Source organism: Taudactylus pleione, unplaced genomic scaffold (assembly GCF_031769625.1).
Source record: "Taudactylus pleione unplaced genomic scaffold, aTauple2 ptg000155l, whole genome shotgun sequence".
Taxonomy (NCBI): domain Eukaryota; kingdom Metazoa; phylum Chordata; class Amphibia; order Anura; family Myobatrachidae; genus Taudactylus; species Taudactylus pleione.
This window is the reverse complement of record NW_028284557.1, coordinates 3,528,718-3,555,522: the sequence shown is the minus strand read 5'-3', so window position 1 is coordinate 3,555,522 and position 26,805 is coordinate 3,528,718. Positions and strand designations below refer to the sequence as shown.

The 26,805-nt window shown below is 42.8% G+C and overlaps 2 protein-coding genes across 2 annotated transcripts in view; one reads left to right on the top strand and one right to left on the bottom strand.

Moving 5' to 3' along the window:
* The window catches only part of PIP4K2B (phosphatidylinositol-5-phosphate 4-kinase type 2 beta), a 47,309-nt gene extending 32,750 nt beyond the window's left edge, over positions 1 to 14,559 (top strand). The window contains exons 9-10 of the mRNA XM_088474604.1: positions 10,272 to 10,375; positions 10,455 to 14,559. Coding sequence (XP_088330730.1) covers positions 10,272 to 10,375; positions 10,455 to 10,535 — 185 coding nt within the window. The 3' untranslated portion in view covers positions 10,536 to 14,559. The remainder of the gene's footprint in view (positions 1 to 10,271; positions 10,376 to 10,454) is intronic.
* Positions 14,400 to 26,388, bottom strand: PSMB3 (proteasome 20S subunit beta 3). The gene is made up of 6 exons (XM_088474605.1): positions 26,128 to 26,388; positions 22,878 to 23,062; positions 20,464 to 20,571; positions 16,199 to 16,376; positions 15,511 to 15,605; positions 14,400 to 14,845 (listed from the first exon to the last, which is right to left on the bottom strand). Exons 1-6 carry the CDS (start codon positions 26,128 to 26,130, stop codon positions 14,797 to 14,799), a joined length of 618 nt encoding a protein of 205 aa, XP_088330731.1. The 5' UTR covers positions 26,131 to 26,388; the 3' UTR covers positions 14,400 to 14,796.
* Positions 26,389 to 26,805: the final 417 nt, after the last annotated feature.

The window sequence follows — 26,805 nt, the reverse complement described above, 5'->3', positions numbered from 1 at the left end:
TGCCACGAGCTCTGGAGTGATTTTGGCTCTATCAGAACCAAAATCACTCCCACTGACATCACTAGTGATGTCAGTGGGGCCAGCTTCAGACAATCAACATCGACAGCACGCCCCCTTTGGTGCGAGACCCGGAGCGATGGAAAGCCTGTCGCTCCCCGGGTCTCGCGCATGCGCACGACGGAGCTCCCTCCGTCGTGCGCATGCGCAGTGGGGAACATCGACCCGCTTGCGAGCGTACTGCTGCTCGCGAGCGGGTCTGAATGACCCCCTTAATCCAACTGACCTCACCGATTTTTACATGTCAACTCTACTTACAGCCATTTGTGGACTCCCCATCCTTGAAAGTTGACACAGGAGCATACATTAGTTATCCTAGCAATACAGGTAAGTCGCATCCTATGCTTGCAACTACCGAAATAGAAGGACTGGCATATTCCCACAGTATTTTTCTACTTCAGGGTCCACAGCGTTGACCTTGGGGTATAGCTGGATCTGGATCCACGGGCACCACGCAGTTAAAGATTTTGCTGCTCCCAGGATGCACTGGGTCCATCCTCCTCTATACCCCGTCCCCGAGCCACAGGCACCTCAGTTTTAGTTGGTGCCAGGCCGGAGTCAGGTCACCCTTAGCGCAAGGGGGCTGCTTAGCAGCCCCTTAGCTTAATTTATTAAATGATTTTATTTCTTTTTTACTACTCTTCAGAGCGGCAGCATCAGACTGTCCATTGGATGTCCAAGCTGCCGCTCCTACATCCAGCTGGCGCTGCAACAGTACAGATCTGGGGATCGCAGCGGGACCCCAGAGTCTGTACTAGCCGGACTCTGGAGGAATCCCTAGGCTGCTGATGGATTGCCGGGGAACAGGTAAGTCGCGGGTCACCGCTTGCGCATGCAGCCTCCTGGTCTCTGGGGACAGACCGGAGGCGCTAGCAGTGGCGGCTAGCCCCCCTTCTCCGGAGGAATACTCCGCGGGTCCACTAGACCACCAGGGATACATTACGGGAGCTGGCATCCCGGGGGTTATTTGCTAGCCAGGGGAGGCAGCCTTCCCTGTCTAGCGGCTCCTCCCCTCAGCTCAGCATGCCTTTCCGCTCTGGTCTGGTGACGCTGAGCTGCATTCCTCCTGCGGCCACTCCTCCTCGGAGGTCTCCGGCGGCCATCTTCCCTGGCAACAGCAAAGATTACTCAGGCAGCATGCGGACCGCTCCCCCTGTGTACCTCTCCCCTGCGTGGACAGTGTACACAGCACTATATATAGCCCTCCCAGACACTGAATCTGGGCAGGTTGATTGTAGTGACAAGGTGCAGTGAGTAATAACTTTGTGCATTATATGTGACTTTTGCTAGTTCTGACTGTCTGTGCTTTTATTTGAAAATACTGTCAGTCTATACCTATCCCTTCCTTCTCCTACAGCCCTGGCAGGTGTGTGTGGGAGGGGCTTTTCTTGGATCTCACTTATTAATGTATTTGTGAGGTCGGTCACATACAGTTGTGTGCTACACGGTGCCATATCTGTGGGCTTGTGTGCTGCATGCTTGTGGGTGCGCCAGGAGTATATCACTGAACTTCCTTGTTGTGTTGATATATATCTGTATATATATTTCGTCATGTCTGACGAGGAAGTTGAGCGCTCCGCGGCTCCCACTCTTTTCTCCTGCAGACGCTGTGTCGCTGGTGTTAATCAGGACGATTTATCACAGGATGGGCTGTGTGTGCGCTGCCAGCTGTTACCGGGTCCCTCTAACCCCCAATTTCGGGACTGGACTCTCCTTGGGCGGTGTTTTCTCAGGTGCGGGCTTCCTTCGCGGGCCGTCTGGTGGTCTCGACTGCCCTCCGCCCCTAGGGGATTACCCCAACTAGCCATCCCCCCTTCTCAGGGTATACCGCATCTGTTGCAGTCTCCCCCTGGACCTCAAGCTGTTAGTCCATATGCGGGGTTACCTATGTATATTCAGTCCTCTCCAGTGACACAGCAGTCCGTCATTCCGTTTCAGGGTCTACCTCAGGCGGGTCAACCACCATGGGTGGATGTGTTCTCCAGTAAAGTCCAGAGTTTGGCGGCCTCAACTTCAGCCTTTCAAACTATGCTTCGAAGTGACAGGCCTCAGAAGGCGTCTAAACGCCCTGTTATGTCATCCCTGTCTGCGCAACTATCAGACTCGGAGGCGTCCTCGGATGATGGGAAATTGCCTGAGGACTCTGACTCGGATTCCCTGGTCCAGGAGGTGGAAACTATATCTTCCATTAATGTGTTGACATTGGTCCGGGCGGTGCGGTCTATTCTTGGTATAGAGGATGACGCACCAACCCCTAAACCCAAGTATCCAAATTTCAAACAGACAAAAGTGACTTCGGCTGTTTTTCCCCTATCTGACCAGCTGACTGATCATATGGCGGAGGCCTGGCAGTCGCCTAGAGGTTCCAGCCACAGAAATGTTTAGCGTCTAGTTATTAGTTTCTGGCAGGTCATTGCAAAAAGTGGGAAACCCCGCTTGCGGTGGATTCTCATGTTACTCGCGTAATCAAGAGCGCTACTTTGCTTTTGCAAGGGGTCCGACCTTTAGAGTAAAGCTCTCCTTTGGCATGATGGGAATCTGGCCCACCGATTATGGTGGGAGCCAGTCAGACATCTGTAGTGGAAACAAACCACTGGATGTGGAAAAGAAGCTGAGAGGAATCATAAGTTAGGGATATGTCATAGATCTCCTGCGATCACTTCCCTGATGGTTTTTCACCATAGGTCTTTACTGGAGACCAGGCAAGGTGTCAGTCAGTCCTTACTTCCTTGGTATTCCTTACCATTCCGAAATCAAAATATATATATTTTTCACTCAAATGACTTCCTGGTGCAGAGACCAAACTGGTACTTTCAACCCAATTTGAACTTGAAGTCCTTTAACACCAACCTTCGAGTGGACAGATTCTCTGAGATTAGTGATAAACAGTAAGAAAAAAAAAAAAAAAAAAAGACAAGTTCATGGTGTCTATGGACATCAAGGGGCATATTCAATTAGATGTGAAAAGTCCCGTTCTCTTCGCATGCCGGACTTTTCGCCGACATCGCTGGTTTTCCTTGCGAAAAAGTATCGCGCTCGTCCCCGTATTCAATCAGAAATTGGCGAAAATGGGACCCGGCGAATTCGGACCTGGCAAAGTCTTGTCAGATTTGGGGAAATGAGCCTGACACCCCCCAAAAGATGCACGAACATTGGGGATCACTATAAATACCCCCGAATAGGCCTGCTAAAGGTATTGGGGTACTTAAATGATCTCAATAGCTGCTGATTAGCGTCTTTGTAAAAGTGGTGAAGAATAGCATTTAGCTTTATTTGCTGAAAATAAGTAATCCAAGCAAATAATGGGGTACATGAAAATTGGTGCTAGCATATTTTAAAGTTGCTAAAGTGAAGTTTTAAAAAACTTTAAAAATCCACCTGCAAACTTAAAAACACCTGGGGTATACTTGTCCCCCAACTTTGTACTTTTTACCCCCATTTTAAGTAATTTTTTTGGGGTGCTGAAGTATTTTTTAAACTTTTTTTATTTTATTTTTTTACGCAGTGTACCTTTGGGGGCTGTCCCAAGGGTGCAGGGTGGTTCACGCAAGTTTCCACCCCAAAACCCCAACTCTGCCCTTTTTTTCGACAGCTTTCATAGGCAAATCTTTTTCGCCTATTACAATGCAATGACTTTCCGCATCGGCGAAAAGTCTTTGGTATTGAATACGGGGATAAGTTTTCGCCTGGCAAAATGACGTCACCGGCGATACTTTTCCGCAGAAACTGCCTTTTCGCACCTAAGTGAATACGGCCCCAAGGATGCATATTTATACATCTCCATATGGGAAGAAAATCTGTGCTCTCTCTGGTTTGTGGTTCAGAACCATCATGATAATTTTTGTGTGCTAATGTTTGGGCTTTTTGTGTCCACAAAATTATGCCAATTATGGCAGTTCATTTACTGTCCGGGAGGTGGCTATCATTCCCTACGTCAGTGATTTTCAACCTTTTCCACTCGAGGCACACTACACAAGATTTTAAAATTGCCAAGGCACACTATCCGGCGATGCGGTGTGCGTGACCAATGAAAAAACATACACATTGGCTCCCACATAAAAATATACACATATTGGCCTCCACAGGAAAAAAAAAAAACACACTACATTGGCCTCCACAGGAATAAAACACCCTACAGTACAGGTGCATTGAGCTGACCGCCACGGCACACTTGACAACCGCTCGCGGCACACTAGTGTGCCATGGCACAGTGGTTGAAAAACGCTTCCCTGTGTGGATGATCAAGGCAGAAACTGAAGTGCCATGGGTGGACATGCTATCACAAGATCTCTTCCTGAACGATTGTTCAACAATCGGCAGAAGTTGGTGTTCTTTCTTTTGTTGCAGGAATTGGTAAAACCCTTGTTGGCTCATAGACAGATGTCTTTTTCTATGCGAGTAATGGAAAAGATGGTCTCTGTTTGCCTTGCTTCACTCTAGGGAGTTACTGGTCTAACTAATTTGCAATTGGAACAACTCTCCAAGTCCTCCCTTTGGTGGTTGAGGTGGGACAAACTTAGTTGAGGTCAGACTTCCAACATTTTGTTATTGGACTTCGGAGATGGGGAGTGGTGACACCTTACACCTTTGGCTCGTTTGCAGTGTCTTTGGACCCCAGAGGAGTCAAAACTCAGTTATATGCCTTCATAAGAGAAAATAATCTCTTCAGAACAAGTGAAGTGAAAATCCAGTCAATACGTAAAAAGCAAGGGGACACTAAACGTCCTCTTGTCATGAGAGAGAAAAGAAGGATTATTGAATGGGCGGAGTAAAATATTCCAGTCATCATGTCTGTTTTCATGTTTGTACAAACAAAACCAGAATTAAACAGGCGCTAATAAAGATTTTTATCTATAAAATTATATTCAAAAATATTATTTCTCTTGCAGCAAGGCTGAGGAACACTAGTTGGGGCTGAAGCTGGCACTTGATATAACTGTAGTGTTAAATCCTAAGCTCCTCCCCACTGCAATGCCACAATTCCTGTCTTTAAGTGCCTGAGGAGTAGGGCACGTTTGGATGGGCTGCTATGCAGCCCTTCTAGGCAGCTTTATCTTCTAGTAAGTTGCTCGGAAGCTTTTCTTCGTTAGGGCTATTGGCTCCCCTCTGCTGTTTATTTTTTCACATTGCTCTTCCCCGGGAAGCGACGCACGAGGTGACATTGGGCCGTGATATCATTCCACTTTCCTTGTCTGTGCCTTCAGTTCTGGGGGTGGCCTGTGACACCTCTCTCCAGCGGTGTTGTTTTTCTTGCAGTGCCTTTGCACCATCCATCTTTCCCTCAACTCAAATCAGTTTCCCAGTCCCTGCTGGGATGTGTTGGGTTTGCGCCAGACATAGCGTTTTCCTTGGTGAACGAAAATTCAAATTGTGTCTTCTTATTTTTATCACTAAGTAATAGTTTTTTTCTGGGCACTCTTCCATAAATCCCAGCTCTATGAAGTGTACAGCTTATTGTGGTCACATGCACATATACACCAGTCTCTGTTGTGGAACTCTGCAGCTCCTTCAGTGTTACCTTTGGTCTCTGTGCTGTCTCTCTGATTAATGCCTTTCTTGCCGATCTGTGAGTTTTGGTGGGCGGCCCTCTTTTGGCAGGTTTGTTGTGGTACCATGTTCTTTCCATTTGATGATGATGGATTTGATGGTGCTCCGGGGATCATCAAAGATTTGGATATATTTTTTTTATAACCCAAGCCAGAATTGTACTTCTCAACAACTTTGTCCCTGACTTGTTTGGAAAGCTCCTTGGTCTTCATGTGATGCCTCTTGCTTAGTGGTGTTGCAGCCTCTGGGGCCTTTCAGAAAAGGTGTGTTTATACTGACAGATCATGTGACACTTAGATTTCACACAGGTGGACTTCATTTCACTAATTACGGTATGTGACTTTTGAAGGTAATTGGTTGCACCAGAACTTTTGAGGTGTTTCATAGCAAAGGGGGTGATTACATATGCACATGCCAATTTTCAGAATTTTATTTATAAAGATTTTTATATATATGTATATATTTTTCTCATTTCACTTCACCAAATTAGACTATTTTGTGCAGATCCATCACATACAATTCAGTTTAAAAAAAAAATACAGGCTGTAATGTAACAAAAAAGGTAAAAAGCCAAGGGAGGTGAATACTTTTGCAAGGCACTGTACTCACCCGTAAAGGCAGGATGTCCTCAACGTCTTCAGTATCCCCCAATAGGATGAGAAAAATCATATATATATATTTATTTATTTTTATGCTGATGTTAAGTGTTTTCAGAATCCATTGTGGACACTGAGTACCCTCCCTTTACCCTATTGTTCTCCTGTTAAGCTTTATTGGAGGACATCATTTCTTTCTTTATCTTGCACTGTGTGGGGGGCTTGGTTGAACATAACTGAAGCTCTTGCATGCATGGGATAAAGAGTTGGAGGAGCTGTAGACCTGTTTGGAAATGTAAAATGCCATCTACTCTATACCCCAATGTCTACAGTGTCCCCCAAAGGACTCGGAGAAAAGGATTTTTCGTACAAGACCTAGACACATGGAACAGATTACTACTTTCTTGGATGGGGCTTGTGTTTTCTGTGAAATGTAATATACTTTGCAGATTATATTCTTTTAAAACCGTCCCAGTACCCATTAGGGAATTGCACAATATACAACATTCTTCTGTATGGATCACTTGTAGATGGAAAAAAACATCTGGTGAGAGATCACTGTTTATCTTAGTTGCACCAAATTATGTATACTATTATAATGCTGCTCAACTCTGTTTCTCTTGTCACCCTTTTATCCTTGATGTATTTGGACAATAATAGATTTTTTTTGTTTGTCTAATGTCCACCCTAATCCTTTGCTATTGGACCCAGGTATCTACAGTCGGGTCCATAAATATTGGGACATTGACAGAATTTTCAGATTTTGGCCTCTATTCACCACCACAATGGTTTTGAAATGAAACAAACAAGATGTGCTTTAATTGCAGACTTTCAGATTTGATTTGAGGGTAATTACATCCAAATCGGGTGAACGGTGTAGGAATTACACCAGTTTCAATATGTGCCTCCCAGTTTTTAAGGGGCCAAAAGTAATGGGACTATCAACTCAAAAGCTATTTCATGGGACAGGTGTGGGCTATTCCCTCGTTATTTCATTATCAATTAAGCAGGTAAAAGGTCTGGAGTTTATTCTAGGTGTGACATTTGCATTTGGAATCAGTTGCTGTCAACTCTCAATATGAGATCCAAAGAGCTGTCACTATCAGTGAAGCAAGCCATCATTAGGCTGAAAAATCAAAACAAACCCATCAGAGAGATAGCAAAAACATTAGGTGTGGCCAAATCAACTGTTTATAACATTCACCGGAGAGCTCAGCAACACCAAAAGACCCGGAAGACCAGCGAAAACAACTGTGGTGGATGACAAAAGAATGATTTCCCTGGTGAAGAAAAACCCCTTCACAACAGTTGGCCAAATCAAGAACACTCTCCAGGAGGTAGGTGCATATGTGTCAAAGTCAACAATCAATAGAAGACTTCACAAGAGTGAATATAGAGGGTTCACCACAAGATGCAAACCATTGGTGAGCCACAAAAACAGGAAGACCAGATTAGAGTTTGCCAAACAACATCTAAAAAAGCCATTAGAGTTCTGGAACAACATCCTATGGACAGATGAGACAAAGATCAACTTGTACCAGAGTGATGGGAAGAGAAGAGTATGGAGAAGGAAAGGAACTGCTCATGATCCAAAACATACCACCTCATCAGTGAAACATGGTGGTGGTAGTGTCATGGCGTGGGCATGTATGGCTGCCAATGGAACTGGTTCCCTTGTATTTATTGATGATGTGACTGCTGACAAAAGCAGCAGAATGAATTCTGAAGTGTTTCGGGCAATATTATATGCTCATATTCAGTCAAATGCTTCAGAACTCATTGGACAGCGCTTCACAGTGCAGATGGACAATGACCCGAAGCATACTGCAAAAGCAACCAAAGAGTTTTTTAAGGCTAAAAAGTGGACTGTTATGCAATGGCCAAGTCAATCCCCTGACCTGAATCCGATTGAGCATGCATTTCACTTGATGAAGACAAAACTGAAGGGAAAATGCCCCAAGAACAAGCAGGAACTGAAGACATTTGCAGTAGAGGCCTGGCAGAGCATCACCAGGGATGAAATCCAGCGTCTGGTGATGTCTATGCGTTCCACACTTCAGGCTATAATTGCCTGCAAAGGATTTGCAACAAAGTATTATAAAGTGAAAGTTAGATTTAGGATTGTTTAGTTTGTCCCATTACTTTTGGCCCCTTAATAAGTGGGAGGCACATATAGAAACCGTTGTAATTCCTACACCGTTCACCTGATTTGGATGTAATTACCCTCAAATTAAGTCTGAAAGTCTGCAGTTAAATCACATCTTGTTTGTTTCATTTCAAAGCCATTGTGGTGGTGAATAGAGGCCAAAATATGAAAATTCTGTCAATGTCCCAATATTTATGGACCTGACTGTATATACAGTTTAATGCTAGCTCTTTGAAATAAATGTACATTTTGCCTGAACCTCATCGCCCTCTGACCGTATTTCATTCTTGTGAACCCTGGCTTGCCAAATAGCTTAATGTCCATTGTAAAGATAAAATATTTTATAGATTGTTTGGTTGCAAAGAGGGAATAATATGTAACTGTTTGTAGTTTGCCATGGATAACCGTAAGAACAGTTTTATATACAACATTCCTACAGAACATGTAATAAAATAAATGTGTGATTTTTGTTGGAATTATTTCCATACAGTTCTGTTATAGTACAGTTTGTCACAAATGTTGGGTGTTTAAAAAGATAAATGGTGTCTTACTCTAAGTAAAGAAGTCAAGTTCCAGATATTCATATTGTTCCGCACAACTAACGGAATAGCCAGTCCAGTTTTCTACGCTCATACATAGCAGTTTGAAAGCACTAGACTCACCTCTGTCCCTCAAGTCTGCTGCCTGGGTGTCACTCAACTCCTCCCGCTCCTTCACACACCACATTGTCTATTTCACCTTTGCAACATTTGTAGAAACAGACTGTTCCTCACCATAGACGCCACCATGACCCACATTCATGTATTTGTCATTTCCTGTCTAGATTATTGCAATCTCTTTCTTTCTGACTTTCCTCCCTGATCTCCTCTCCCCTCTGCCATCTATCATGAATGCTTATTTATCTCTCTCTCGATGCTCTGTGTAGGCCTTCCCCATTTGCAAACCACTTCAATGGCTCCCATCCACCACAGAATTAATTTTGAACTCTTCGCCCTCACATGTAAAGCCAGCAATTCCACCACTCACTCCTATATCTCTGACCTCATTTCTGTTCACACTCCCTCCCGCCCTTTCCGTTCATCCACTGACCACCCTCTCTCTCGTATTCAAGATTTCTCCTGTGCTGCCCCACTGCTCTGGAACTCATTCAATCGCTCAAGCAAACTTTCCCGGCAGCCTCCACAGTTTTTTTTTTTACGTCAAGGCAGGTGATCGCCCGGCAAGGCATAAGCACGCCCACTATGTCTTGGCGTGCGACCACTTTGTGTATGCAGATGCCCACTAGCGAACGTCATCTCCAGGAAGTATATACAACCATCATTGGATACATCGGGTTCCATCGGAACTGACCGCAGCGCTTGCGGTTGACTGTACCCTACCGCAAGCACTGCGAGCACTTGAGTGTATAATTCAACCAGGTGACGTGGCCTGTTAATTATGCACGCCTCTGAAACTGTGTTAAGATGCTCAGGCACGCCTACGTTCGCACCTCCACTCCTCCGTTTCCAGTGGCCTGCCCGTTACCACCCACAAACGGCTTGACCTGTCACTCATTCAGCTGGGCTATCTCTGCTGGGCGAGCGCTTGCTTCCCGATCGCTCGGACTAGTTTGCGCACTGCGATGCATGCGCACTTTGCAAAACATCGCTCGCTCCGAGCGGGTCTGAATCAGGCCCACAGTATGGGTCATGCTCCTACGCACAGCACTAGCCATCGGGTTAGCGTGCATCTCTGAGTCAGCCCCAGAATTGCCCTCAGAAGTCAGGTTTTACCTGCTAACATCTCCTAAAATGAATTGTGTACATTTTTGCAGTATCTTGGTTAGGTTGTTTTATGACCTTCAGGTGTCAGTGTTATGCAGTGTTTTAACCCATGTCTGGAAGCACCCCCCTTTAACTGCATTTTTACCTTCAACTGTCTCTTAGGTGCCCCTAAAAAAGAAGTATATTTCATGGCCATCATAGACATTCTAACACCATACGATGCCAAGAAGAAAGCTGCGCATGCCGCTAAAACAGTGAAACATGGGGTAAGCTTGTGCAAGATGGCAAACTGATGAAAGACAAATACCAATCCCATCTCTGCCTAATTTTTCCTCTCTCTTCCAGGCTGGAGCAGAAATCTCCACGGTGAACCCGGAACAGTATTCCAAACGCTTCATCGAGTTTATGTCAAACATCATCGCATAGCTCTCCTCCCTCCATCCCTCTCTGCCCCTTCCTCTTCCCTGTGCTCAGAGAGATTACCCTCCCACTCCTGGTGTGTGTGCAAGCAACTGCATGAGTGTGAGTGAGCTGGTCTGTGCTGCATGCCCATCCTTTTTGTAACCCTCCTGTTCTGCGAAGAGATCAAGTGATTTTTCCTTCCCCCAATTTTAAATTCCTAATATTAAATTTAAAGGTCACAATGAGGTTGATTAAACCACAGGTTTAGGTCACAATGTGAGTGTCAAGTAGAGTCCCCAGTTTTACACTCCTTTTTTAAATCTTTAGTATTTTGTACTGGGCCCCTGGCCTTTGAGGGGTATGCATCCTTGCTGTTACAACATCCTTTTAATAATCTGTCACTGCTATTGTCAGGAGATTTAGAGAAAATGCACTAATGTACTATGAAGGTAATCCCAGTTACAGAGGTTTTCCAACGTCACATGACTAATTTATAGGTTTGTATGTGCCCCCCCTCCCCAGTCTATGTGAAATACTGCCCCCAGTATTCTGCTTGCCTGCTGTGTTTTTCAGAAGTGCCATGGGTTACTGGCCAAGGCTGCTCTTTGCATACAGCTGGGCTGTGTTGTATACTAGGCATCAATAAACAACTTTGCCTAGATAATAGGAAGCACTTGCTGAATGGCAGAGGGTATCTAGCAAAATAATGGAAATAATTTAGTAATAGTTGAAGAAGGGAATGTACAAACCAGTGCAATATATTTGTTGAACCTGGAAGCCATCATTCTGTGGAAAAAGTAATCTCAGCAGTCTCAAGCTTGACATTTAGACATTACACTAATCTTCCAGCTCTACTTTAGTATACCTAGTGTACGCTCTTGGATATAATTGTTGTCTAGTCAAACTGGGTCCCTACAAGCTACATGCTATACTGCAGTATTATAATGGGATCACATATTTTGTCCTGTTAGGCAAATGAGGATAATTAAGTTGTGTGAAGTGTAAGCACTTTTGTAAAAGCTGAATTTTGCTGCGATGTCACTTTGTTTTACCTATTCACAGAAGATGGTTGTCTGATTAAAGATGTCAATGTAAAAAAAAAAAAAAAAATTGCTTTTAAAAACTTGTATTGACAGAAGTATTCTTGTTTGCTAAATCAGCAGTTCAAAATGTGTTCCCTTTTTAAGAGTATTTGGTCCCATAATAATGATATAGAAGGAGAGAGATTGCATTTTGCTGTTGTGAAAGCAATTGATTCTCTTCATTCTGTTTTTAAGGTCAAGAGCTGAATCCACTTCCTTTTGTGAGACTTTGCTTGCCACAACTCTTTAAAAATGTAAATATCAGTCACTAGAAATAAACATTGCAGAATTTGCAAAACTAAATACACTGGGGATTATTTTATAAAAGGTGCAAAGATCAATGCTGTGATGTGACCAGTAGCTATGTGACCGCTGATGATGTGATGGGTTACTGCACAGTTCTAATTGCACTATCTTATTAAATAAGTCCTATTTTCCCTTCATGTAGCTTATGCCTATGAACAAGATACAAATCTATAGTATTATAATAATTTTCGTCCTCTGCACTATACAAATTAAGTGTCTGCATCAGCAAGTAATATTGGCAGTTTAAAAGGCACCCAAAACAATCTATGCACTAGGGTCCAATATATGAAATGAGCAGCTTATAAGTAGTATACGGTGGGTGTATAGGCTCCGGACCCCTGTTTTCCTTGTGTGCTCAGTAGTTAGGTATAATAGAAAACAAGATTAGTTTTTTTTCTTCTGTACTTAAAACTGTCATTTTATAGCTTTACTATATAGCTTAATGTGTACTATGGGTTTATCAAAAATGTAAAAAAATCCAGCACACTCTTCTTAAAGACTGCAGAGCAGGAAGCTAATCGCTAAGTTGGGCTGGGAATTTGATCTCTACCCACCATCTTTTGGTCAACCTGCACAAAACTTACTCTCAGGCAAATAACCCTTTATAAAATTACAGCTCTCCTACTGTGCAGTCTATCAGGCACCTTCACAGGAGAGGGGACTGGAAATGATGTTTGCTCCCAGGTAAACATTATTTATAGCCTAGACCACAGGCTCTCAAACTCGGTCCTCAGGACCCCAAACAGTGCATGTTTTGCAGGTCTCCTCGCATAATTACTAGTGAAATAGTTAGCTGCACATGTAGATCTTTTAAAATGTGTCAGTGAGTAATGAATACTCCTGTGCACCTTCTGGGTGACCTGCAAAAAGTGAACTGTGTGGGGTCCTGAGGACTGAGTTTGAGAACCACTGGCCTAGACCACATGGCACTAAATAGTCACACAATAAAACAGTCTCTGTAAAGTAGAAACATCGCATACACACTGGAGGAAACCATTTTTGGCTACTCAGGAGTCCATTGCATTATGCAAAAGGTACAGGTCAGTGGCCCCAGAAGACATTAATGCCAGTTACTGAAGGGCTGGGATGTAAGCAGTTAATTAAAGGCAAAAGCCTGTTTGTATTTGTTTTCACATCCTATGCACTAAGGTGTCTCCAAACCAATCAATTTACATATTTTATTGTTCATTGTAATGAGTTATAATTTCATGTGTGCAGTTTAATATTTGAGAGGCATGAACTTTACCTTTGATCAGATATAAATTTAAGGGCAAGCCACACAATTTTAAGTCAGAGGTTGGTCTGAAAGCCCAGCATGCCCTACCACTTTGTGGCCCACTGTAGGGAATATCAAGACCTACAAATTGGTGTGTCTGCAGACCCAATCTAAAAATATACCTGGTGTATTCAAAATCTAGGCAGTAAGTGAAACGAAGATATAAAGCTACAATTAGATTCGCTTGTTTCATGTAACCTGGGGAGGAGGGTTAATTCAAAGTTGGACCCTAGTGCATTGTGGCCAGTTTGAATATTACATTGGCTAATAGGGCCCATACATGAGGCAGCTATCGGGGAATTCTCCATTCTGCCAATGCCTGCGTCAGGGGCATCTTTAAAATTCAACATGTTGCACAATCCCAATTCCTACCCATACCTTATTGAATTTATGAGTCAGGGATTTTTAACATGCTGTATTTTGCTGAATCTCTGATGGATCGCCAATCATCGATGTCCACAGATCGGATTGGCATAGTGAGGAATTGGACTGTAGATGTATAGCCCACATTACTTTACCTGCAATTATTCATTTGAATCTTGTCCTTTTTAACCCATGATACAATCCAACATTACAGGTACCTTATCCCACATCTCATATTTATACTACAGTGGCAGGTTGCTTTAGGCTGCCAATATTGCATTGCTGATCGGCTTGGCAGCTAAGGAGGTAAATCTGCTTTTGCCATAAATCCCCCCCACTTGTTTATACTATAAAGCACCCATCTCCCAGGTCTAGAACTGGTATATTAGAAGTGTTCTGTAATCTGTTTACATATAAGGTAGCATTCTGTTACAAATGCTAATTGTTTTGACAGTATTGTTTTATTAATGCAATGCAATTGGGGTTTTTTTTTTTTGTTTATATACACAAGAGAAAAAAAGGGATTTTTTTTTTCTGTTCAACTTTCCTCCTAGCTGTAGGGCCTGGCCATTAGTGGCTCTCCAGTTGTTGAGCTACACGTACCACCGTGTTCTGAAATGCAGTTGGCTAAATTAATGTTCTTGAACAACTAGGGAGTCACGGCTTGCCCAATCCTGTTAGGTAATCTCTTATTCCTTGAATATATGTATTTAAGAAATATTAGTCATGGTATATATGGTTGTCTGACTTTTTCATGCTAATCTGTGGTTTGAATGCTGGTGTTAAATATCCTCCCAAGCGTTATCTTTAAGGAAAGGGGGAAAAATTCTGTATAGAGAATTTACATTTGCTAAAAATAAAATGACTGGAGATTAGTAGGATTTTTTTCCTGCACCTGCACAAGCAGTAATGTCACATTTTCAGGGGAGGTTTTAATATTCCCACAGACAGTGGGTTTTGCCAAAATATTTTTCCTTCATCCAATGTAAAACTTGTCAATAAAAGTGAGTGTTATTGGTTATTTGTGTTCCAAAGTTTGTTTACAAAAAAAAATACACATTACACAGGTCTTCATTATCCTCTCCTACCGCAAGCACCATTGCCCTTGTGATTTATTATATTCCATGTAAAACCTGTTTTTTGCACAACACAGTTTTGTAAATAAATCAGACATGCCAGATTGTTTATTTTATTTTTTTCTCTTTAATTTAAAAAAAAAGTTACATTGATCAGCATCAGAGTCCAGTTTGAGGAAAAGTTAATCCATACGTGCCTTCAGTGTCCGTGTGGTCATTTTATCTTTTTCTCTGTAAAGACAACAGTTTACCTTTTGATTAAAACCTTGTCTGGACCAACATTACAGATTCAGCTACACAAAAACTTGATCACAGCCAGCACTGACCAATTAGTCTGGTTTACCATCTGCCTCTATTACTGACCGTATGTGCAGCTATGCTTACAGCTAATGGAGCTACTGGGAGAAAACCAAACCCACAGTACAAGGAATGGGGATGCCATGATATTTAATGTGAACATGAAACCTACCTTCTTTAGAGTATTTTCACACACTTAACCAGATTGGCCAGAAATTATTGTTGCAGTGATCAAAATAAGATCATATTTGATAGACCAGACTAATACAGATCAGGCTTATGGCTGGCATTACCCCATAAGGATAATGTGGTCTGATGTACTGTAACAAGCATGCCACATCTGGCTTTGTACTGTTCTGAATGACAATTTTCACATTTCTGGAGATGGGTGTTAGGCAATAGGTCAGATTGTCCATAAAGGGTATTTGAAGATGGTGATGACATTTAAAAATGGTTGGATGTGAAAGGTTGTTTTACCCTCTTACATTTTTGGGAAGCTCTCCCTATGAATATTTTATTATTCACCTGGAACATATTGTAAAGTGTAAATGAGGGAAATAAGAGCGCACACCTGATATCTGCTATACATGAGTACTTACATGATGTGTACAACCACTCCCATTCCAGAGACAGCATCTCTGTCCACAGCATTCAGCATAGCCTGGGAAATGGTTTCAAACAAGTCCTCTGGCGCCTTTATAGGGGAGGAGACAAGAGTTAGTATAGTTCAGCATGCATACTAAATGTTGGATACTGCGCCTTTAGTAGGGAGAAGCACAAGAGGGCACTTCTCGTAAGAGCTTACATTTTAAAACAGGAGCAGACACACAGATGGAGTAGACTGGGAGGAAGGAACATTAAGTAGCAAGTTAGGATGAGAGCTGGAAGGCTTTAATGAAGTAGTGGGTCTTGAGAGCCCGTTTGAATGATTGTAGAGAGTTCCAAATGAGGGGAGCAGCATGGGCAAAAATAATTACCTTACAAAATGTAGCAAATCTAAAAAAAATTGCAGCAGACTACACCCATTTTCTGCTCCCATTTTTTAAGGTAAGGGGAAAATGTACTACGGTGCACTCCGGCAATATGCCAAATGGATCAGTAGCATGTTTAATACATGCGCTCGGGTATAATGTAATTAATGATTTGGCCTGGTTGGAAGAATAAAATTAAAATCAGAAAGGCATACACAACTAACAGTTTGCTCATAGTCTGTAAAGAAGGAGAACAAAATACTTTTTTAATACAAGTGAGGGGAAAAAAAAAATGCACACAACTTTCTATACTCACCAAGTCTGGCTCCCAGAGCGACTCGCACATACCATACATCTGCTCTGAGCAGGTCCCACTCACTACGAAATCTTCAGTCACCATGGGACAACCAATGAGGTCCAAAGAGCATATGAATGGCTCAAAAGTCTTCGGGTCCAGTCCAGCAATAACTGGTTCAACATAATAAGGGCCAAACCTTGCAGAAGAATAAAAATGGAAAATCAATTATTCCACTAAAATAACTTGTGTCCTAATTCGAAAAAAATAAACTCAAGAATATTTTGTAACATCTAGCACTGTAATAAAACATCAAGCTGTGATGAGAGCCCACACATGTACTTTAAAAAAAAATCCACAAGTTTAAGCATATATAATATTTAACTCGCTCACTAGAAAACATTTTTTGATGATTTCTGGGCGATTTGGTTTGCAGCTGCTGGCATTCCAACACCCCATCATGGACAATGCCTGCAATTGAATCAATCACAATGAACTTAGGAGATGTCCTAATGCAGGTCATGTCTCTCCCGCAAAGGCTCAGTCGGAGATACCCCATTGCAGAAGGAATGCTTATTGATACAGTGAACATACTGTTTTGTTGATTCCTCACATCCAAGCAAAATGTATCTAAGATGATCACAATATATAAATTTGCACCATGGCTGAGAATTGTGTGGCCGATCTATGGAACCAAGAGATACAAGTTGACCTAAAACCATGAGATTTAATTTTTAAATGAATGCACAATATTAACACCTACAGAGGGGGAGAGATATAGATTGGATCAGGCTTAACTCTATGGGGTATATTTACTAGTGTGGGTTTTTAGAAGTGAAGTGGAGTTGTTGCGCATAACAACCAATCAGATTGTACTTATGAGTTATTTAGCACCTAGAAGATAATCACTAGAATCTGACTGGTTGCTATGGGCAACAACCCCACTTCTAAAAACCAGCACTTTAGTAAATATACCCCTAGAGGTGTTGCTCTACAAAGAGCAATCTTACCAAAAAGGTAAATGAATATAATACAGAAAGTATTACACATAGCTTTAAACTGCTTAGTGTTCTTGTAATTGCTGGATAGCATCCTGTGCAAGCTCATACTTTAATAGTGTGTTTTTCTGTGTTTATTTTAAATCAATCGCTCTTAAAGAAATTTATAGTACAGCTTATTCAAATGTATAACAAAAGTGTCAGGGCAAAGAGAAAGAGAGCAGTAAAGAACAGGTAAGAAGGTGGCGGGGCGGGGGAGGATGATGCTCGTGCAACTAGAAACATGAGAATACATATCTAGGAGATGTAAAAGTACATGAACCAGACACAACATGTAGCCAAGGGTTGCAGTTGGATGGTGGTGGGGCTGCATGCTGAGTATAATATTCATACACAATTACCACTTGATCAGAGAAGAAGCAGCCAACATGGAACACTTGAAACCTAGTGTTTCTATATCATCTCTCTTCCCAAGGTCATGTACAATGTTCCAATACTGAACAAGTGTCATTCTAGCAGCAATAAGGAGGTGACCGGTTTGAGATAACAGATAGATATCTATCTGTTATGTGGCTTGTGCTGTAGGGGATAGTGTTGAAGAAGGGCTATTTCAGGTAAGAGGAAAGCCCTGACTTAGTAACTGAATCAATTGATTGGAAGTCTTTAAAACACATTTTTAATCAAATTGCAACGTCAGAATACACAAGTTAAGCTCCCAATCTTGCCTCAGTTTCACCAGCAATATTTACAAGATCTGGGCCACATTTTATAAAGCTTATCTGGGGATATGATCTAGCCAATGTATAAATTGTATCAACATTTCCAGTATGTTCTGGAAAACAGTGTTCCACTCATCAACACTAAAGGATATTCCTAAAGCTGGCCATACACGCTACAATTATCGGGGCGATCAGCCCAATATCCGCAGATCGCCCCGATAGTTGTAGCATGTGCGGGCGACTGACTGTTAAATATTGCTCGGTCGGGCATCCTGGATTGTCCAGCATGCCCGTCCGATGCGATACTTAACAAGTAAACAGTCGGCCCCATCAGGCTGTGTATGCCCAGCCGCATCAGACAGACAGACATTTCCTGTGTTCCTTTCCATGGAAGGAACAGGGAAATGTCTCCTCCCCCGGGGGCAGAGCGCAGATGTCGGCTAATACACTGAGAGAGAAATCTTACAGTGTATGCCGCGGACATCTGCGGCTGGCATACTGCCAGATAAAATGTCTGTCGGTCTGACAGGCATTTTATCTGCACGTGTATGCCCAGCTTAAATCTGATGCCAAATTGGACTAGCTAGCTTTGTTTCCTCAAAAGCATTATATACCATGTAGATAGGTGCTTTGTCGAGGAAATTTAAGTATAAAAAAAAAAAAAGAGCGCTTGTATAATGCGTATACTCATAGAAGCACTCTTTTTTTTATACTTAAATTTATCCAAATCCATAACAGCTGCTCCTCATACTTAGCGCAGCCTACATAATCACATTTCTGCTTTGTCGAGGAAAGTTTGAGGTATATATATATGGAAGGACGAGGTGGAAGAGAGGGAACTATGCAAATGAAGAGAGGTGAAGAGATATTTATATAAGGGAATGTGTGTAGTATGAGACAGGTTTGGAGAGAGCAAAGGTTGAAAGGAGCCCAAAGTTGCCACAGGCTCTACTAATTTGTCCCATAAAAGAAGTAGGTCTACTGCTCTATGTTTAGGGTTGGTCCAAATGACATGCCTTATCTGCATCCGCAGAAAACATTGCCAAAAGGAGCAACGCTGGAGGGCTAGCATGCTACCATATTAGGAACGTGTCTGTCTTCTAGTTACATCATTGTACAAAATGAATGAAGATTTCTGCATTTGTCTTTGTTAATATGAAAGTTATATCAAGTGTATTTTTAGATTTATAATATTATTGTTGGAAAATTTGAATATAAGTCAGTTATGTGGACATATTTTGCATGCTTCAAAGCTTGATGTACACAACAACGATTCACAGTCGTCGCCTGCATCATATGCACGCACTTCTGCGCACGCAATGCAGGAGTTATTACTTGTACTCAACTCTGCATCGCTTCCTTTCAGTTTATAAAATAGAACTTGGACTGATATATTTAAAAACAATATAAAAAAATAATATGAGACAAAATAAAAACATTTTTTATTTTAAATCACAAGGGAAATGAGAAAGGGAGAAGAAAGGTGAACAGAAGGATGGGAAATGGAAAACTATCATTGACTAGAAGGCCAGTTTCCTTTCCTGTAACCTTTCCCCTGTATTACCATGTATATAGTAAGTTGTTCCCTTCTCTCCCCAGAGCCCAGGGGCTGGTCTGTCAGTTTTACTGTAGTCTCCATGTTCTCTCTCACTTAGCCCTAAATCAAGGCTGTGAGACACTGTAAAGGGGGAGGGGTTGGCAGTGAGCAGGAGGGCCAATCGGAAGCCACAGTCACTGCAGCTTCAAACTGTTCCTCCTGCTCACTCGCCAGCTCTGCAGCCATTTTAAAGTGTTGAACATATTTCTGGCACTTATGTAGGGTATGGGTGTATAACCACTACATGGGTAGTATATCCCGAATCCATTGTAATTAACAATTTATAATAAATATGGTTGTATGTTTAATTCACTTGCTAATATTATACACATATGATTTTGTTTTTTTTATCAATACAAATTAAATTAATAATCATAATAAACTTGAATGCTTTGAGGGGCCATTTTTGTATTTATTTATATGATGCTCTTTACTTAGTTCACATTCACAGAAATGTTTTATTGTGGTGCTATCATTAGTGTAACATAACAGTTTAGTCCTGTTATTCATTTGTCTGTCCAGTTTAATGCCATTTTTGCACTGTACAGCGCCATATTCCCTCTATGGGAAACTTTTTGAACGAACATTATTTTTCACGGAATCCTGCTTCCCATATCCTAATTAGTGACATTTTGGGTGTTAGATCGAGCTACACACAGCTCTTAACAGGGGAAGTTTAATTATGGCCACCCTGTATTTAATTACGGTATGTATATGGCCCGATCTTGCATATATAAACTTAATATTTTATTTGATATTTATTTCCTTCCTTTTTTTACACACAAAAGGAGTATGGTTTGCTCATTTTTATACTACTGGGTTGATTATGTACTATTTAACCACTGAGCACCCTCCAGTTTTACCTACAAGTAATTATCAGTTATATTCGGATTGTTATGCTTTTTGTATTGAAGTGTATGCGCTTGAACTGTCTGGCTTGATTGTCATTAATATCGCAGATGTGCTTCTCACCTCCTCTCGTACAGCAAATTAGACACCATGCTCATGAATGTTTTGGGTTTAATTTGGCGGCCTTCCTTAAGCTCGTACAAATTAAGTCTGAACTTCAGGCGCTGCGACCTGGGAAAAGAAGACATTAAATACAGCACAAGCAAAAATAAAACTGGCTGGTACATACAGTAGTGATTATTTCAATCTGAACATTGACTTTACAGGGTTTTCCTGCCCCAGTCTAAGCTTTTTGTCATTATTGTGGGCACTCAAACACCCGTCACTAATAGGTATAGCTAAAGGAGGGCACATATACCAAATTCCTACAGTTCAAACAGGTTCCTAGGAAATCACTGTTAGTATAGTGGTTGAATGAGTAGTCAGGCACAGGCCAATAGAGATTATATACTTTAAAAATAAAAGACACTAAGTTAATGGCCATTAATACAGAGTCAACTTAAGCTGGGTACACACTTCACGATGTGTAGTCAGCCGACACAGTGTAACGATACATCGGGGTGTCCGTACACAGGGCCTGATTCAGACCCGCTCGCAAGTGGGTCGATGGTGGCCCAATGCGCACGCGCGGCGTGTGCGAGCTCCGGAGCGAGCACAGAAAGCGCTCACTCCGGGACTCACTACAAAAGAGGCGGCTGTCGATGTTGATCGACAGCTCGCCCCATTTTGTAGGCGTGGCGGGGGGGGGGGGGGGGATGGCTTCACAAACGGAGGTGTTCCCATGCGAACGCCTGCCGTTTGTGGGCGGCCCCACTGACATCACCAGTGATGTCAGTGAGAGAACTTCCGACTCTATTTGAGCCAGAAGCTCTCTGGGGCTTGTGGCCACGAGACCCTACCACAAGGGTCTCGTCGCAAGCCTGATGGTCTTGACCATCATCATGGCCGCTCGCAATAGCTGTGGGTGGTAACCCACAGCTATGCGAGCGGCCAAGAGGCCGCAACTAAAAAAACCTGCGCCCGCCCTGATTCAGAGCGAGCGCTCACTTTTTGCGAGCACCTCTGAATCAGGCCCACACTGTGGTGAGATGTATCGTTCCATGTTGCATTTAGCTGCACAGCAGATGGGATGATGCGATGAACGACCCACGGGCACACGCGATCGGCCGTACACACTATGCACAATATATTGTTCCGATACGCATTGGACCGTTATATTGTGAAATGGATCACACATAGTGTATACTGTACCCATCTTTACACTTGCAGTTCTGGTCTTAGTGAAAGATTAGAATCATGAATCACAAAGTACACTTCACTCCAACCACACAAAATTAAAACATTAACTTTATCCATTAATACATCAATGCAAAGACAGATGCATTTATTCCTGATTTACTCACATCAATTAAGGTTTTTAATTTATCCTACCTAACTGTAAGCTTTGACTAAAGGAAAAATGTCAGTTACATGATCCCAGCATATTGTGACTATATTGTTATGTGACTTAATTGTGCTATTATTTCTTGTATTTGATTTGAGAATACGATGGTATACTTTGCTCTTCTGATTGTAACTTACAGTAAGTTTACAGAAAGCACCACGTACATTGGGCCTGATTCAGACCCACTCGCGAGCGGCTGTCCGCTCGCAAGTGGGTCGATGTTATGGACTGAGCATGCGCACGACGGAGGGAGCTCCGTCGTGCGCATGCGCCAGACGCGACGAGCGAAGGAAAGTCCTTCGCTCGTTGTGTCCGATCAAAGGGGGCGTGCTGTCAATGTTGATAGACAGCACGCCCCCTTTGGTGGGCGTGCCGGGGGCGTGCCTCCCTGACGGGGGCGTTCCCACGGGAACGCCTCCCGTCAGAAGCCGGCCCACTGACATCACTAGTGATGTCAGTGGGAGTGATTTTGGCTCTGATAGAGCCAAAATCACTCCAGAGCTTGCGGTTGAAAACCTCAACCGCAGGCTCCGGCTCGCAAATTCGATGGTCGCGATGGTCTCGACCATTGCGACCATCACAATGCACGCTCGTATAGCCTGTGGGTGGTGACCCACAGCTATACGAGCGTCCAGGAGGACGCTCCATGAAAATGGAGGCCGGCCCTCATTCAGAGCGTGCGCTCTGCTCAGAGCGTACGGCTCTGAATGAGGGCCATTGTCTTTCTTTCCGTACAAGCTATCTACTCTGGGCAATCAAGACATTTAGCAGGATAACCACACAACTGGATTTGTGGCTGTTCTGATGGAGGATGGGATGAAATGCACATAACCAGTTGTACAGAAATCTTGCTAAACTGAGGTTTCCTTAATTTTCTCACAAAACAACTAAATGTATCAATCCTTGTAAAATATACATAGACTACTCCCAATATGATCTTGGAGGCCTGCACTGATGCAAGTTACTGGGAGTAAGTAGTTGAACTACTAGTCTAATATCAATGTTCTCCTTGAGATACAAATAAGACCCTTACACTGTCAGCACATCTGTTGCTAGACCAGCCAATCCAATGAACAAGCGCTCTCCCATGGGGAAGATTTTCTGGAAGTCTGTGGTCACCATCTGAGCTTGGACTCCAAACCGTCTGTCAGCAGCTATTGCCACGCAGTTCTTCCCCCTCATGGCCATGACGGCCCCACCATTATATGACATAATAGACTGTACAAAGAGGTACAATTTAAAAAAGTTAAGTGCGACTCATACTTTGACCAAGATGCTTAAACCCAATATCCGTCACTCACCCCACATTCTGACCTAAGCCCATTGCTGACAGGTACGCGTGTGTGGGGTAGGCAACATAGATTGTAAGCTGCACTGGTGGTAGGGACTGATGTGAGGGCTATATGTTCTCTGTAAAGCTCTGTGGAATGTTTGTGCACTATAAGTAACTGGTAATAGATAAATATGCTTCTATATAATTTACAATTCTTAGTCACTGTTTCTCTGTAACCCCTATTTTGCATCCAAGGACAATCTCCAATTAGTGTTCCCGCTGGGCAGTATCAGGGGGGTGCCAGAGTTCAGGTGAAACAATCACTGGCAAGTGAATAGATGCCATACGCATAGCATCTATTCACACCACGGGGAGAGCTTGGGGGCAATGATTAAAGGGTGCGCATCACAAGGACACGTACCCATTTCTAGGAACGACACTTTTTCAGCCACGGCGCGTTGTGCCCTTCTGTGATAGCCGCCCTGCCCCCTGTGCACCCTATTCAATAACATTTTCTTTAAGTCCGCTCTATATAATTATGGCCTTCACATGTTCATCATCTCAGTATGCTTGTGTTAAAGTGCCCATCCACTAGCACACATGAAAATGACTGCACGATTACGAGATTGTAATCGTGCAGTCGTTTGTCAGTCTGTGATGAGCCTGCACTGAGTGACCATTCGTTCAGTGCAGGTACATCAATCATCTCCATACATGCTGAACCTGACGCTATCGTCAGGTTGACCAGCATGTCTCCACGATGATAGAGGTCTAAACGACCAGCGGGCACGCGCATCGCTGGTCGTTTTAGACATTTTTGCAAACGATTTATGAAATATTGTTATCGTTCAATCTCTCAACTTAATCGTCTAGTGGATGGACACCTTTACAGACATATGCAATTGCAAGATGTACAGTATGCACAGTATCAACCACAGAGGAAACTAGTTTATCTAGCTGTTAATCCAAGATACAATGTAAGATAGAATATAAAAGCAGAGCCATAAATAATAATAGTAATTTATTATATGTATATAACTGTTACTTTTGAGAATAGCATGGTTGCTACACTTGGGCATAATATAGTAGAAGTACAAGTCACATCTAACCATGTAAACATATTCTTACATTTGGTGATTAGTTATGTTATTCTTTATACTTGGAGGAAAGTGAATTCACACCTGTAAAATATAAGCTACTTTAACATTCACTGAGCCACATGGCATTTTTGTGTTCAGCGATGGAAAGAGCATCATTGGAGGTAAAACACATCTGCATATATAAAATCACCTCATTTAAGAAGCTTGTCTTATTTGAAATTTAAAAATGTCTATTAATAAGATAATGTTCTCCTTCTCCCTTTAGCAATATTAATTTTATAATAGAAGTTACCATAGAGTTCTGTGAACTGTATACAAGCACTAGGTCTGAAGCTGGCCACACATCTAAAGATCTGTCCAACCAGATGATTGGTTGGAATGAAAATCTGGTAAGGTATGAAAGCAAATGACAATCAGCAATTTGCTCCCAAACCCCCGGAAAATGGATGAAAAACTGTTGTTTGAACAAATTGTTTAGATCAAACATTTAACAAACTTGTCTGAACGACCATTTTCATCTGTTTTCTGGCATTTAGGAGCAAATTGCTGATCATCAGTTACTCCCATACGTTACCAGATTTTCATTCCAACCAATCAACTAGTTGGTTGGACAGATAATCTTTAGATGTGTGGCCAGCTTGAGACTTTGAGTTGGTCAACTTAACATGTACTGAAATATGTGGAACTAACTTTTTCTGTATATGTGAATGAAGTATATATTAGGGTACTTCGGTGGTTCTCAAATTCGGTCCTCAGGAGCCCACACAGATCATGTTTTCCAGGTCACCAAGCAGGAGCACAGGTGTAATCATTACTCACTGACAATTCAAAAGAGCCACGGGTGGCGCTAATTATTTCACTTGTGATTCTATGAAGAGACCTGGAAACCTGCACTGTTTGGGGTCCTGAGGACCAAATCTGAGTACTACAGAGGTTTTCAAACTCCATTACAGTCCAGGTTTTACCCATGCTTGAGCCCAGATGGTTAAATCAAATTGACTGATGTGCTAATTAAGTCACCTGTGCTCAAGCATGGATATGCTTAAAACCTGAACTGTAATGGCGGAGTTTGGGAATCTCTGGTGTAATGGATACCTCAGTCCTGCCTGTCCTGAACCTTATGCTCCATCCATCCCTTCCCCCCTTGCTGTTCTGCCCCACACATCACAGCTCCATCCTTCTCCCATTGCCGCTCTTTCACAGCTCCCCGCACCCCCCACTCTGGCAACCGCCTAGGGCAGAGGTTCCAAAACGTGATCCTCAAGGCTCCCCAACAGTTCATTTTTTTAGAGATATCCATGGACGAGCACAGGTGGTTAAATCAAATTGACTGATGTACTAATTAAGTCACCTGTGCTCAACCATGGATATCTCCGAAACCTGGACTGTTGGGGAGCCTTGAGGACCGCATTTGGGAACCTCTGGCGTTGGGTCTGTCCTATCCCTCTCCCAGTGGGAGCCGCCAGGGCATGCACCTAGGCTTCCACTGCGCGTGCATTGAGGAATCAGGACAAACTTTCTGAAATTATTATATAGAGTTGACCTCAGTGTAAGGCTATGGTGTGGCTGTATAGAGGTCGGATATTAAATAATGGGGCTCCATATATGCTATATTACATCACACAGGTTACATCAGATTGAAGCCATGTGGCTTCCCAGTGTAGCCACATACACGCACATCGTATACATACTACTACTACATATTATGGTTAGCCTGTCAGCTCGCTTTGGGCAGGTGCCTCATGTCACTGTATGCTGTGTGTATCCCGATGCGCTGAGTAATATGTTGGCGCTCTATACATAAAATATGCAATATGCAGTCACTGACAGCCACGGCCTCGCTATATAGTGCGCCCTAATCACAGAGCCGCCATCCCCCGGCTCCACAGCCCCGGGATCCCCGCTCTCACCATTTTCGCCCGGGTGTATTGTCTCTTCCCTCGGCACAAAATCGAAAGCAGCAGCCGGTTCCTGCACTGATGAGACAAGGACACGCCCTCTGTACGCTGATAGGTGCCTCAGCCAGCTACACCGTGTGCCGATTCGTTTAGAGGTCCATCAGTCACTGGTGATTGGCCGAGCTGCCTACAGGGGCGGAAAGTAGTAAATAAGCAGAGTCATAGGACGTAGCGACGCTGGTACTGGTTTTTTTTTTTTTTGCACGGGGGACCCGGAAAGGAGAGAAGGTGCATTATGGGACAGTGAAATAGAGCGGCGGAAGATAATGCATGATGGGATGCTGGAGGACCAGACGCCATTGTCAAATTTGCAACACAAAGTAGTGCTGAAATAGCAGTGTATAGTTTATGCAGACCCTCCAACATTACCCGTTCCATTAGGTAAAAAATGCTCTGCTTCTGAACTTCCTTCTTTATTTATTAATGCAGCCACCTGTGCTGTAACACCTGTCTCATCTATTACCTAGTACACACAGGTGGCTGCAATCATACATTATGTTGGAAGTCCAGGAGCAGAGCATTTTGTACCTGATGCAACGGGTCATGTTGGAAGGTAGGTTTATGTTCAATACCTTTCACTTTAAGTGGTGTACTCCTTGTGTTTTTAACTAATACACGAAAATTTATTTT